We start from the raw sequence: 15,558 nt of genomic DNA on the forward strand, positions 1-15,558 counted from the left end.
TATTGGCTTGCAGGTAATGGGATAGTTTTTGTTAGGAGACCCCCATGTAGAAGGGAAGTGGTGTCTGAACTTTTCCTCCTTGAACCATGCTCTTTTCATTGGCCACAAGCCTTCAATAACATATATTCATTCTCTCGCCTGTACAACCAAAACCAGCGGGAGCTGTTTGAAATTAAATATTTATATATATATAATATGGGCGGTTGACTTGAACCACTTTTGGAAAGGTCACTTGTATTATTTGGTGTGACATGCTATTTAGACAGCATTTTGCTAATTCTTTTATAATCATTATGCATGCAGCTTTTATGACTATATCAATTTAGAGACTACATAGTATGTTTGCACTTTAAAAAAATGCAGGACCATTAAAATGAATTAGTAAAAGCAATAAAAGGTATTAAAAAAATTTTATTTTAATAAAATATATGCTTTTCTTATACATTTCCATGTATATAAATTGGACATGGAAATGTGAACTACCCATATGTATATACGTACTGTAAAAAATAATAATTTGATTCATATATAGAGAGAATATGATTTTGATCTAAATGCATTATTTACATTACATGGATGATTTATTTTTTCTGTTTATTGGGAGTTGCAGTTGAATTTTATTTTTTTTATTTTTTTTGGATTTGTCAACTACCCATATAAATGGACTGTAATATAAAATGTATTAAATTATATATATATATATATATATATATATATATATATATATATATATATATATATATATATATATATATATAATGATTATTTACATGAACTAAATACTTTTTTTTACATTACTAGAATGATTTTTTATTTCTGTTTATTAGGAGTTGCTAAGTTGCAGTTGGTGACAAATTAGATATGTACTGTATAGTTATAATTGACTATAAATCATGAAGAGTTACATTGCAAAATGATACTAACAAAAAACAATTATTAAAAAAAAAAAAAAATCTAATTTCAATAATCAAAATGAAAGCTTGGGAGTATGTCTTACACCCCCCAGCCATTATAAATATAAGATGCTTCAAAACTTTAAGTTGTTATGGTTTGGGATTTTAAAAGAAGCAGCACAGAAGTTGCTGGAGTGTGTCTCAGGGGTGTCAGTCTTGGTTTTGGTTTGGGGTAACAGCAACAGGTTCTGGAGTTTATATCAGCACTCTAAGAGTTCAGATCCAGGCCTTGTTTTGGTATTAATGGCCCTTAAGGGCCCCACCTGAGGTTTAATTCAGCCACTGATGACAGAAGCCACTGACCACAACTCTTACTGTGTTTATTTAGACAGTTTGGAAAAGGACTAAAGTCAGATGTGTAAAGGACTAGAGGCAGTGAATGTGAGAAGTGGGATCATGTTTCGTTGAAAGCACATAGTTGGTTCCAGGCTAATTTCCTCAGAATCCACTCCTTGCCACAGGAGGGGGGAGTTTAGCAATACTCTACACTCCTCCTTCACTATTTCTTATTGGCTTGCAGGACATTCCCCCTTGCTAGTGCCATCCCAGCCCCCTAACTTTCACAGTTTTTCATTCTGTCCTGACTGGAGTACTTTGCTGGGAAGCAGCAGCTGTGTGTGAGTGAGTACTGCTGGAGAATTACTCTGATATGATTAAAAGAGAATGCTAGGTAGGGCTAGATTGGCAGGGTCTGGAAAGATTCCTGTATATTTGTGGTTTTGCTGTGTGAATAGTGATTGATATATGACATGATAATTTGTTGGTGAATTTGTATTGTTGTGAGGATATTTAGTAAGTCTTTTGACATCAGTGATTTTCAGGGTTAATTTAGGGTGACATAAATGTAATAGCAACAACGTCAACTTTTAATTATTATTTCCTTGTTGTTGTTGTGACTTTTACAATTTTTTTAATTTATTTTTTTTACTGTAAATGGTTTATAGGTACTCTTTTTAATTTAATTTCTATATGATTTACACAGTATTTTGTACTTTTAGAACCTTTTTTTCATAGAACAGATAGATGTGATGTATAGGTTTTAATTATCTGTATGATATACACAGTATTTTCTACTTTTCTAGTACCCTTTTACCCATAGCACATATAGAATCAGTGTATAAGTTTTGAATGCCTGTCATAAATTGTGGATTTATGATCAGTATTAGAATGCTTATCTAAGGGCTTAGCACATCTGACTCTATGTAAAAGGAAACAGGAAACCTCACACACAGTCATGCTTCAGGTTTTGCTCCTCCTGGCAACACTTATTGAGTGTCCACCCAGTCACGCCCACTATATGAGCCCTGCTCCCCTTATTATTCAGTATCAGGTCTGGGAAGATCAGCCCTCAGGGACAAGGGTGGGCCGCCTCCTTGATGACCTGCGTCAGCGCGGTGAGACCGGGTCACTTGAAAACTTTCAGGTCGTTCAGCATGGGCATACCCTACCAGTCACGGTTGCTGGAAGAGATGGCACCATTTCAACACTAGGTAGGCTGGACCGAGAAGAGCTATGCTGGGGAACAGAACTCTGTGAACTGGCCTTTAGCATCCTCTACAGAAAGGGTGGTGCTATGCACTTCCTTTCAGTTCGTGTGGAGGTGATGGACCTAAATGACCACAGCCCAGTCTTCCCAAGCCCAGTCCAGGAGGTCGAGATCTCTGAGACCGCCGCACTGAAAATGCGCATCCCTCTGGACCATGCTGTAGATCCAGATTCCGGACCTAATGGCCTGCAAACCTACTCGTTGTCTTCCAACCAGAACTTTGCTTTGGATGTCTGTACCTCTGGAGGGACCAAGCAGGCTGAATTGGTTGTCATCAAAGAGTTAGACAGGGAGTTGCAGTCATCTTTTGAATTGATTCTAACGGCCTGGGACAAAGGAAACCCTCCCAAGTCAGGCAGCACAAAAGTTATAGTCACAATTCTGGACTCCAATGATAACAGCCCTGTATTTGATGATGCCCCACCAGTTATTGAGCTGGCAGAGGACACAGTACGTGGGACGATTGTCATTAATCTCCGTGCAACAGACCCTGATCAAGGTGCTAATGGGGAGGTGGAATATTCCCTTAGTAAACATGTCCCGTTAGAAGTCCAAAGACTTTTCAGCATCCATCCCAAAACAGGTGCTTTGACTTTACAAGGCCCTTTAGATTTTGAGGAAAAAAACGTATATGAGGTAGACATCCAAGCACGAGATCTGGGGCCCAATGCAATCCCGTCTCATCACAAATTGCAGGTCAGATTGCGAGATGTCAACGACAATGCTCCATGGATACACATAACATGGACTCCACCAGATTCTGCTGTTGCAACTGTGTCAGAGGGAGCGCCAAATGAGACTTTCCTTGCTCTTGTAATGGTGTCTGATGCTGATTCAGGGGCAAATGGCCAGGTACGAGTGCACATTCTGAATGCCTCTAGCCCCTTTCGTCTCAAACAAATCCATGGAGACAATTACATGGTTGTAACAAATGATACTCTGGATCGTGAGAAACATATGGAGTATAACCTCACTGTTCTAGCTCAAGATGGTGGTGATCCTTCTTTCTCCTGCATTAAGCATTTGATTGTCCATGTTTTGGATGAAAACGATAATGCACCAGTGTTTACCAAAAGTCACTACCGAAGTGTCTTCAAAGAGAACAACATACCTGGCTTCCATTTCTTGACGGTTGAAGCCCAAGATGTTGACCTGGATCTCAGTGGAAGGATATCATTCTCCATTCGGGAGTCAAATGAACTGGGGACACAAACAGCATTTTTCTCTGTCCATCCAAACAGTGGGGCTCTTACTGTCCAGAAATCTTTAGACTATGAGGAATCACACTCCTACTCCTTTATTGTGGAGGCTGTTGATCAAGGATACCCACCAATGACCAGTAGTGCAACAGTGCTGGTTGAGATACAGGATGCTAATGACAATTATCCTGTGATTCATGAGCCACTACCCAAGAAGGGAGTCGCATTGCTAAGTGTCCCAGTGAATGTGGAAAAAGGGGAGATTGTGACTGAACTTGGGGATAAAGATTTTGAGGGTAGCTTCCACAAACCAAGAAATGGTTCTTCCCATAACAAACCCTGGGGTTTTCTGGCCACCACAATCCGGGCCAGTGATCCAGATTCTGGTCTTAATGGAAAACTAAATTTTAGGATAACAGATGGCAACCCTTCCAACATATTTGTTCTTGACAAAACTACTGGCCAACTGTATGTCAACGCATCTAATGCCACAGAATTGATTGATAGAAACTTTAAACTGGGCATTGCGGTATCTGATATGGGTACACCTGTGCTAACCACAACAACCACTTTTGAAGTGACATTTATTAACTTTCGTGACCATCTCAAGAACTTCTCTCATGATAACCAGTCCCAGTACAGTTTTACAATGCTTTTAGCCATCTGTCTTGGATCAACCTGCCTGTTATTATTTCTTGCTGTTGCGTTGGCCAAGACGTTCTGTCGTCCTGCCAAACAGGACAACCGTGCTTATAATTGTAGACAAGCTGAGTCAAACTACACCAGCCACCCACGACGACCTCAGAAGAACATTCGCAAGGCTGACATCCAGCTGGTACCAGTGCTTAGGGGTCATAAGGAAATCCCACCTGAAGATGAAGCTGAGGCACTGTCATCTGCTTCACCCTTAATGGAAACCCCCCTTTCACAGGGCCAGTTTAACCTAACACCAACGCTTGCTCGCATGGCTCAAAATCAAACTCATTCAGAAATGGATGGAAGCCTACCACTTACTCCAAACAAGACACTCAGGAAACCTGGGAGCATAGAGTGGAATGGAACACTACCTTACACAGGAACACCTTATCGAACCCTGCACAAGACCAGAAATTCCTCCTCCTCGTCTTTGTCAAACTCACAGACCAGCACACTACGACGCCAAAGAAATGAAGTCAATCCCACTACAATGGACCCCTCACAAACTATGGCTTCAGTACACAGTAATCAGGCTACACTACGGAGACCAAAGACCACAGAGAGAAGAGGAATGGTGGAAGAGTCCGACCACAGGCAGATCCTAAGGAACCTTGTTCGACTCTCAATGACAGCCTTTGCAGAAAATGGCTCTATTGAATTGTCCTCCGCCTCACCTGAAGTGCAAGTAAGAGATGCCTTTTTATTGCTTTTAACATTTCAGATTTGAAAATACATTATTACAAAATACTTTGAAGGTTATTGGCTTAGATTTCACGGCACTACAGTTAATATAAGTTTGAGTGCATGATAGCTTACTAAATTTTTGCATGTTTTCCCACTCTGTAGTTGTATTGTGGGACTGACACATATCTTTAGCAGCCTAAGGGTACAGCTGACAGATGATGATTAAGGTACTGAAGTGTATTCAGGAATACTTCAGTCACAGACAGTAACCTAAACCTTAATATGCCTTAGGCGAAAACTCTGCCAATCCTCAATAATATCACATGACATAGTCATAGTGCATGAGGGAAGAAAAATACATATTCATTCCAAGCTGTCCTTTGAGGAAGGAAATCAACTTAAACCCAATGCAGATATTTCTGCACAGTAAGATTAAACTTCTCTGACATGTATGGGCTGGCAGCAGTCAGTAGCAAATCACTTTTGCTGAACTGATTTTCCATTTTTGACTCATTTCAAACTGCTTTTAATCAGCTTATATTTCAAAAGACCAAAAGTGCTGTGCTGGTCAAACTGTGCATCTTCTGGACTTGGGTCCACCCTGATGCTTACCTCTATTAATGTGTTCAGCTAAATAAAAGATCCTGGCATGGTTTTTTGCCCTCACGTGAATACCGTGGTCAGCCAGGAAGAGTGTGGATCCTGATCACCACCCCCCGCCCCCCCCCACCTCCTCCTTTTCTCTTCCCCATCCACTCTCACTCTCCACCCTCCCTTACTCACTTGGCCCAGTTGGCAAATTGACTTGAAGAGAGACCTGTGGTGGCTGGAGAGGAAAGGGGCCAAAATGTCACCGGTGCCTGTCCTCGCAGCCAAGGCTGGGTTTCTTATGTGCATCCTGGAAGGAAATTGGCCGTAGAAGAATAGACCCTGTGTAGAAACGGCTTCCTTTCTCCCCCTCGCCCATTCTACACAGTTTAACTCAACAATCTCCCCAACCCATTTTCTCATCCCAGAATGCTATGGTGTTTCTTCTGTATGGCTGCTCATCTACCATTTTGTGCTTTCTCATCAAAGAGACAAAAATTATTATGTGGATTTTAAAGTTCTTGTGCTGCCAAATGGCCTTAAAACTCAGCAGGGATTGTATGTTGTGGTTCAAAGGTATCTATAATGGTCAAGTTCCTTAGTGCTATGTAGAACACCTGAAAAACAATTGTGAAACTTTTACAAGAAGTGCATCAATTATTTTTTGATGTGATCTGGATTCTGGAAGGTCACAAAATATTTGTTAATTGATCAGAATCAGAATCAGAATCAGAATGAGCTTTATTGCAAAGTATGCTTACACATACAAGGAATTTGTCTTGGTGACAGGAGCTTCTAGTGTACAACAATACAAAAACAGCAACAAGACTTTTAAAAAAATAATTACAATTTAATAAAAAATAGATAAATTATATATTTACATATATATATATATATATATATATATATATATATATATATATATATATATATATATATATATATATATATACAATACTGGTCAAAAGTTTTGAAACACTCATTCTTTATTATATTTATTTATTTATTTATTTATTTTAACATTTTATAATAATAGTAAAGTCATCAAAACTATGAAATAACATAAATGGAACTATGGGAATTATGTTGTGACTAAACAAAATCCAAAATAAATAAAAACTGTGTCATATTTTAGCATCTTCAAAGGAGTCACCCTTTGCCTAGAATTTGCAGACATGTACTCTTGACATTTTCTCAACCAACTTCTAGAGGTATCACCCTGGGATGCTTTTTAAACAGTATTGAAGGAGTTCCCATCTATGTTGGGCACTTATTGGCTGCTTTTCTTTATTATTTGGTCCAAGTCATCAATTTCAAAAACTTTTATTATTTTTTTTTATTATTACATTTTAGTTTTATAATTAAATAAATTTATATGGTGGCACAATTATATTTTTGTCTATAAAAATAGTTTCAAACATTTAAGCATACGCCTTCAGATCAAAAGATTTTTAAGATCATGAGAAACATTTCAGTCAAGTGTTTCAAAAATTTTGACCAGTAGTGTGTATATATATATATACATATACACATATAAACACACATACATATATATGAATATATATACATACATACATACATACACACATACACATACGTAGTGCAAATCTAAATATAAATCGGTTATATACAGTGCAAGGGAATGTAATGACAGAAGAGGTAGGATGTGTTGGATAATATAAAAAGACTAAGCTGTGTATTGCACATTAATTATTGCTCAAAGGGGCAGTTTTAACTGTTCATGAGATGGATAGCCTGGGGAAAAACCTGACGGTTCTGGTGCTCAGAGCTCTGAAGTGTCGGCCAGAAGGCAACAGTTCAAAAATGTAGTGGGCAGGGTGAGTGGGGTCCAGAGTGATTTTTCCAGCCTTTTTCCTCACTCTGGAAGTGTATAGTTCTTGAAGGGTAGGCAGGGGGCAACCAATAATCCTCTCAGCAGTCCGAACTGTTCTTTGTAGTCTTCTGATATATAATCAATATTGACATTGTTAATTAGATTTAATAGATTAAAATGCTTTATAAGTCACATGTATTTTTATATACAGTACTGTGCAAAAGTTTTAGGCACTTGTGAAAAATGTTGCATAGTGAGGATGTCTTCACAAATAATGACATAAATAGTTTTCATTTATCACTTAATGTCATACAAAGTCCAGTAAACATAAAAAAAAGCTAAAACAATATTCAGCGTGACCACCTTTGCCTTTAAAACAGCATCAATTCTCCTAGGTACACCTGGACACAGTTTTTCTTGGTTGTTGGCAGATAGGATGTTTCAAGCTTCTTGGAGAATTCACCACAGTTCTTCTATCTGTTTAGGCTGTCTCAACTGCTTCTGTCTCTTTATGTAATCTCAGACTGACACAATGTTCAGTGGGGGGTTTTGTGGGGGCCATGACATCTGTTGCAGGGCTCCCTGTTCTTCTATTCTAATCTTCTCTATTTGCAAAAGTAATGTTTGGGAGTCTAACATTTATATTTCCTATTGACACACTAAATCTGAAGATATAAATAACCATCTTAAGACAAATGCTTTTGTGAAACATGTGCCTAAGACTTTTGCACAGTACTGTAATTAAGTTTAATTTAATGTCAAATGTTATGTTTATGTTTAATTCTAAAGCAGGTGTCTCAGCTCTTGTCTCTGCTGCATCAGGGGCAACTTCAGCCTCGACCAAATTTTCGTGGCAACAAGTACTCGCACCGAATTGGCAGGTAAACCCTTGTATTCCTTTTTTTTTAATTACATTTATGTGAGCGGACAATAACTGCAGATTAATTTGGACATAAACAATGCTCACACACAGAATTAAATCGAATACCATACATTACCAAAATATCCATCTTGGTATTTTTTATTTAATTCATAATAATTAATAAATGTACTTTTATTCTGTAGTTTTCTGGTAAACAAGGAAGTGTCAGCCAATAAAGAAGTGCATGTCTCATAACTGTGATCAAATGCTTTTTGTCTTACTCGCACAGATCATTATCAGGGAATGAAAAAGAAAATAATAGATTGCTTTGATATCAACATTATGTAGCCATTTTGTGGCCATCATCAAAGCTCAATCCTGTGATGATTCTATGAATGTAGTCAAGATGGGAAAGGATAGATTGTGACTCATCTGTACAAGACAGGACTTACTTTAATCAAAAGACAGCACACTCACTTTTATTTTTGTTGTGTATTATATTGTTTTAGTTTTTAGAATTTAGAGTTTTAGAGCTTGAGAACTGTCTGATATTAGGGAGGATCACACTTATTTCCCCTGATATTTCCTTACAAAAAAGCATTGTTGTGGTACGATGGTACATTAATTGTTTCAGATAATAACAATACATTAATTAAATGAATTGCTAACAATTTCTATGTATTATAGTTCTCATTTTAGAAAAGAATGATGTATTTTGCTTTTGCATTCAGTCCAGTGACAGTGAAATGTACTGTACTTTATTTTGAGTGCTAATACTGAGTGCAATTGTTGTTCATTAAGCCAGTGTTTGAATAATACAGTGGTAATGTGGTTTGTGTATTATGATTGTCATTTTCTGTGACATTACTAGAACATGAGCGCTCTGTCTGTTTTAGCAGATCTAATGTTCCTTCTCTTGTTATGTATGGTAGATCAGGGGCTCAGGATGCTGATTGGCTGAGCACTAAGGACAGTGGTCATGGTGAGAGTGAAATGGGGGATATGGACTGGGAAACAGGCAGGGACTCACCTGTGGACCCCTTATATGAAGAAGGCCTCAGTAATCTGCTTCATTCTGGTAAATATGTTCATGGTTTTATTTTAATAAACAAATTTTGTTGCATAAAAGAGAAAATGAAGCTTTTTGTTACTGATTTCAATTAGAATATAACATTTACAATTAATTTCAGCTGCTTTCCAAAATTATTTTCTCTTTGTCCTTTTATTTTTCAATCACACCCAACCTAGTAACACTTAAATGTAGCATCTGAAGTAGTTGTGTGGATTTAAATTGACATTTTAAATGAAATTTTCAAAACACTGAAAATAATGTGTAAAGTGTATTTATTTACTCTGGATATACTGTACTAACGTCTGTAGGCAGATTTCTGCTGCTGTGTTTCCTCTGCCTATGTACAGAGTAAATGTTTGTCTGTTCCTTCCATCTATTGTTATGAGCTTTGTCACGCTCTGACTTAACGCAGACCAATTTTGTTCTCCAGAATCAAAGGTCTAGTTTGTTTTCTCTGCTTAATTTGTGAAGACTGTGAGCAAATTTAGCTCAGTCTTTATTTCAGTGTTGATTTCCACCAAATCAAAGAATTCACATGCTGATGTATCACATGCTCACGTTGGTGCAGTCCTGATACAAAAGTTATTCTAATGGTAATGCCATTCTATGGTAGGCAGCTGTGTGGAGTTTCTGCCTATGTAATGCATTTCAGTTTATTCACCAATGAGGGTCTATAACGGTTAGGATGCAGCATTCAGTCTTAGAAGGCAGCATGTGTTTTAATGTGTGGTTGTGTGATACAGTGGAATTGAGTCAGTGATGTTACTCATGCAAAAGCAGAAAGACAGACAGTAAAGTGTTTTGTGTTTATTGTCAGGGGCTTCCTTTCTGAAACATGTAGGTACATATTCACTGAGTTATCTCATCTTTACGAACCACTGACACATATGATGGGAATCCTTTAGCAATTTGGCTTCAAGGGTGACACACACACACCTTTCCTTTGGCTACTCACGTTATGCTGTAACCTTTATTGTTAACCCATTAACACAATGGAGGTGATGTGTGTGTCTATGTGTGTTATGCATACCCTAAAGACAGAGAAGCTGATAGTCTGTGAAATGTGGTTGCGTGTGTTCTGTCTCTTCATTTGAAGGCTGTGTATCTGTGGTCTCTATATCTCGCCTCCAGCTGCTCTTTCTCTTCTGCATTCCTCTCAGTAACTTTTGTCAGAGGCCAGCTGTGACAAATCTGCACTTTGATATATTATGTGTGATTTAAATGATTAACAATGGCACATACTTTATTACAGTGATGTGTGTCAGGCATCTCTGAAGCATTACTTGTTTGATTATTAGTGGTGCTTTGTAAGCACCACCAGAATATAATACAGACTTGGGGTAGGTTTTTTTGACTTTGGCCTGTAAACAAGCACACTAGGTACTTAATAACTTACTAGCAACCATTCAGAACTGCATAGTAACTGCATAGCAACGCACTAAAAACAAGAGGTGGACAGATAACTAAGGTGCTGGAAAAGGCTGATAACCGATTAATTGGCAGATAGTTTTTAAAATGGATTTATAGAACGTTAAAGATAGAAGATACAAGACTAAAATCCTAATAATAAACCAGAAAAAATGAGATTTGGTGTATATCATGGGACTTTTAACAAGAAACAAGCCTAAAACACACAAGTGACACAAGTGAGGGTTATATACAGTATATATAGTATATTTGTGCTCTCAGTCGATTTTTTTTTAATCACGATTAATTGCAATAGTTAATTTCCGTAGTTAATCACGATTAATCACATATTTTGAAAATGCTGAAATTTGACTCTAAATATACTTCTTTTCTTGTCAAAATATATTTATTTACTTCTTAGGAAAGAAAACAATACAATATGTAACAATATAATGCTTTATTAACATTTTCCAAACAAAGCCTTCCACAGTATAAAGATAGAAATGCACTAAATTGCACCAATTCAAGTAACATTAAATGTTTTCCAAAGTCTAAGTGGGAGTTTGACTAATTGAAAGAAGTAGCACCTCCATCGGTTGCATATTAATTGAAATAGGCATTAATCTCGTAGAATCTCATCCTCCAAAATAATCATCTGGCAGACTGTGGCTATCTGCTTTGTTACAGCAATCGTGAAGCGGCATTCATGATTCGCGTCAGGGAGTCAGCGCTAGTATCAAACATCACATGAAAAGAATTTGCAGACAAAAATGTTTGCGTTTTGGTTAAGACTTGCCGTGCTTCTGTAGTAATTAAAATGCGCCTTACTTAGGCTGATAAATACTTGATTCTGTTCCATCTGGGCTTGTTTTGCAAAACAAATTGCGTTGAGAGGTCGTTTTCCCATCACTTCATCACTGAGACTCAATCACTGCTGTGTGTGTTTGTGGTGTGTGCATCAGTGTAATGACTCCGTGTGGACACATTGCAAAGGTTCTGCCCTTCCAACAAGTGTTTGTGTTGGTTTACGCTGTATTAACGGTAAATGCATTAATCATAAACTTTTTTAATTAATCGCATGAGTTAACACGTTAATTTTGACAGCTCTAATATATATATATATATATATATATATATATATATATATATATATATATATATATATATATATATATATATATATATTTCACCAGATGAGGTTTAATGAGGAATAAGGTTTATTATTATTTACAAAATATAAAGTTGGAGACACGATATATGTGCTGTTGGGGCACGTTTCCATATAGTCGCAATTTTCTTTGCATGCCCTCGCTTTAATTTAGAATACTTGATTTTCTAATCAAAATAGCAAAATATGCATTGAAGTGAGGATAAATATATGGATGAATTTTGTCAATGATGAAAGATTTAGATATAGAAAACACCCACATGATTGTTTTTATTTCACCTCTAGAAGCTGCTGTTATACTGTAGAACCAAGCCGTTCTAACTGTTATCCAGTACTGGCCACCGAGAAACAAAGAGGAATAAAAAATAAAATATCGGCAACTATTTTGCAGATAACCGATAGCTCCAAAAAGCAACTATCAGTACCGATTATGGGTAAAACCCTATATTGGTCTACCTCTACAAAAAACCACTCCTTAGCCACCTTCTAGTAACACACTGACATGCACATAGAATCCCACAGCAACCAACTAGTAATGCCATAGAAACCTTGCAACCATTTTGAACACCCTAGCAACCATATACCAATGCCCTGGCAACCACCCTAACCACGCTAGCATTGTGGCATTGAGTTTTGCACAGGAAAGCACCACTTATATTTTCTTCAGAAAATGTAGCATCTAATTTTCTATGAATTTTAACTAATTGTACAATGCAGTTTTTTCAGATACTGTAAATAATATGAGAATGTTTGCCTGTACATGTTTGCTAAAAGTATATCATGAAAAGTATAGCATTCATAGTAGCAGTAAACAAGTTGGTTGAAAGTAGGCAAATGTCACACAGATGTCTGTCTAATGTGTGTACAGTCTGCTGTTGAGGTTGTTTGGATGTGGTTGGATTCTTTTAGTGATTTTAAACAAGTCTGTGGGTTTATGGGTTTAATTGTTTTTGAGGAATTAACAATCCTCACCATTTCCCTCCATAATTATTCATGTGGCACTTCACAGGTGGGAGATTTGGGGAAGTAAGAAAGATGGAGAAAACAAATATATGTTACGTTACGTACAACAGCCCCCCAAAAAGCATTTGACCACACTTAAAATGTCTGAATGTCAATACATTAAATAAAAGAATATCAAAGTCTGCATCTGCAAACAGTGATCACAGGCATGATCAACCAAGAATTGACTACCAATTTTGCTTGAAAAGTGTGCATGTGCTATATTTGTTTCCAAATAAATGCCACTTGGTTAGGTATTTTGTGTCTAATGACATTCATGCATTTGAAGGCTTTAATGTTCATGCATTTGAAGGCACATGTATGTGGTCATTGTTTTTAACAATGGGCCGTTTCACAATAAATCAATTACATTTTTAAAATGGCATATCGGACGAAACTAAAGACTCTACTCTTTTGACTCAAACAGGTTTCGATGTTAAAACTTAATTAGGTTTCTTACCAGATTTAGTTTTGTTGCCATTTCTCCTAAAGACAAACTCAGCTGAGATAGACCCATGTTGTTTTGTCACATGACTGAGCGCGTAAAAAGTTTAACACTTTAATGATAGCCTGCAGTCTCCTGAACTGAGATCAGTCTGTTTAAATTAAATGGAATTATGCATAGCCTATAGCGAAACCAAAATGTAATTTCCATGCATGTGGATGCTGGGTCTCAGGAGGTTAAATGGTCCTGCGGTATGACAAAGACATTTTTAAAAGTACAGATATTCCAGATAGTTTCTTAATATGAGGTTGAGAAAGCTGCATGCATTAATTACAAAATAAAATGCTGTTTAAAATAGTTTTTGATAGAGTGTAGCATTACACACGGCAGGACATGTCAACTTCCCCAAAAATACCCATTGCAATAAAAGCAATAAAAATGTATAGTCTACACATAATACAGTAAACGGTCTATAAAATCTGACATATTACTTTCTTCTGTATAGATGATGTTTTCTCAGATGTTCCAGATCCAGCATGGATGGCTCGTCTCTCTCTTCCTCTCACAACTGACTACCACGAAAACCTGTTTGTCCCAGATGGGCCACCATCCCCTGATGGCCACTGCCCCATGGCTAGTCCTGATGATTCTACTTCCTTCTCCACCTTTGGTAAAACCCCAGAGCAGACCAGTGCTCTGGGTGGCAGAGCTCTGATATCAGAAGTGAGCTCTCTGTTTGAGATGCTGTTGACACAGAAAGCTCATGCTCAGTCATGCCCGCCTGCAGATGTACTGTACAGACTTTCAGCAGCTTATAGACGGTCACTCGGGTTAGACGCACCTGCAAATGGGGGTGTTGCCCCCTTGCGCCAGCTCCCATAATGCAATGCTCTAACCCCATGCCATAACAGCAAGGAAAATATTGATATAACATTTGATTCCTTGAGTTATATCTGTTTGTCTGAGGTGAGCTGCAAAAACCGTGTGAACGCTGACCCCTAAAAACAGTTCAGAAGATATTTATGTTGGCCAGTCTGTCTGGAACAGGTCAAGGCCAATACAGTCAAGAACCTACAAGATACAGCAGGGTCCAAAAGTCTGAAACAACTAGTAAAAAAAAGTATATTTATATAATTGAAAATTTTACATGAATTTAAGAATATAATATTTGGTTTGTCCATCTTGTAAGCACAATGAAATCATAGTGCAATATCATAAATATTTCCTAATTACATAATGACTTTAAATCGGGTTAAACAATTATATATAAACAATGTGGTCTCAGACTTTTACCCCACTATGTCTTTATAAAACAAACTTATTTTTATCCTGTCCTGTGTTGGTGATGCATGATAAAAGAGTGCAAATAATATTTTTTTTAATAATATTTGCCAAAAACATTTCATCATTTTGCAAAAAGGATAATTCTTTACGAGTCCTGTTGATTGGTGCAACTCCTGGACAACAGACATGGTTCTGTCCTCTCTTTAAGAGGAAATAGCTCTTTGTATTCCCTAAAGTGTAAACAACCTAACAAATCCTGTTTCTGAGAAGGAATTCACTAAATTATCAGCCACAATGGTCCAAGATTGCAGGATTTCCTCTGCCATGCCTGAACAACTTCTTACATTAGTTGTTTTTGGTTATTAATCTTTCATTGTCATCTCTTGTGTAAATACTATTTTTTAATTGTTAAAAAATATTACATGGTCAGATAAGGTTGAAATGATCTAAACAATGTATATAATTAAATACCATGTTTGGTGAAGACTGCAATGCAAGCACTGAAGGCAAAATCCAGTTATGCTCTGAATGTTCCTATGAATTTCTTAGGATGATGTAAGTTATTGATTTCAAAATGAAGTTGTAGAATTTTTGCAATACCATTTTGTATATAACTGTAGTGGTTTTTTGTATGTATAAGTGCTAGCACTGTTCATAAGTGCTAATTTAAATCATATAAGTGAAATAAACATTTTATAAACTCATTTTGCTGTTTATTTAAAATGTTACAATTTTAATGTTTTTTAACCTATTATTGCACCAGAATATGTCCTCAGGTTTTTTATGGTGTATGTGGGGTGGGTAGGTTATATATCTTC

At 37.0% G+C, this 15,558-nt stretch overlaps 1 protein-coding gene across 2 annotated transcripts; it reads left to right on the plus strand.

Annotated features, from left to right (window-relative positions):
- The first annotated feature begins 1,504 nt into the window (after window positions 1-1,504).
- LOC127412835 (protocadherin-12-like) lies at window positions 1,505-15,444 on the plus strand. Of its 2 annotated transcripts, none has more exons than XM_051649495.1 (4): window positions 1,505-5,079; window positions 8,290-8,381; window positions 9,295-9,440; window positions 13,962-15,444. In XM_051649495.1, the coding sequence occupies exons 1-4, from the start codon at window positions 2,188-2,190 to the stop codon at window positions 14,336-14,338; spliced, it is 3,507 nt and encodes a 1,168-aa protein (XP_051505455.1). In that variant the 5' UTR covers window positions 1,505-2,187; the 3' UTR covers window positions 14,339-15,444. The 2 variants fall into 2 exon arrangements, with proteins under 2 accessions (XP_051505455.1, XP_051505456.1); XM_051649496.1 differs by having other exon boundaries at window positions 8,293-8,381.
- Window positions 15,445-15,558: the final 114 nt, after the last annotated feature.

Source organism: Myxocyprinus asiaticus, chromosome 22 (genome assembly GCF_019703515.2).
Source record: "Myxocyprinus asiaticus isolate MX2 ecotype Aquarium Trade chromosome 22, UBuf_Myxa_2, whole genome shotgun sequence".
Taxonomy (NCBI): Eukaryota; Metazoa; Chordata; class Actinopteri; order Cypriniformes; family Catostomidae; genus Myxocyprinus; species Myxocyprinus asiaticus.

Coding starts and splice junctions, on each gene's coding strand:
- LOC127412835 (XM_051649495.1), top strand. CDS start 2,188: ATGCTTCAGGTTTTGCTCCTCCTGGCAACACTTATTGAGTGTCCACCC. Junction 8,382..9,294: donor TACTCGCACCGAATTGGCAG/GTAAACCCTTGT, acceptor TATGTATGGTAG/ATCAGGGGCTCAGGATGCTG. Junction 9,441..13,961: donor CAGTAATCTGCTTCATTCTG/GTAAATATGTTC, acceptor TCTTCTGTATAG/ATGATGTTTTCTCAGATGTT.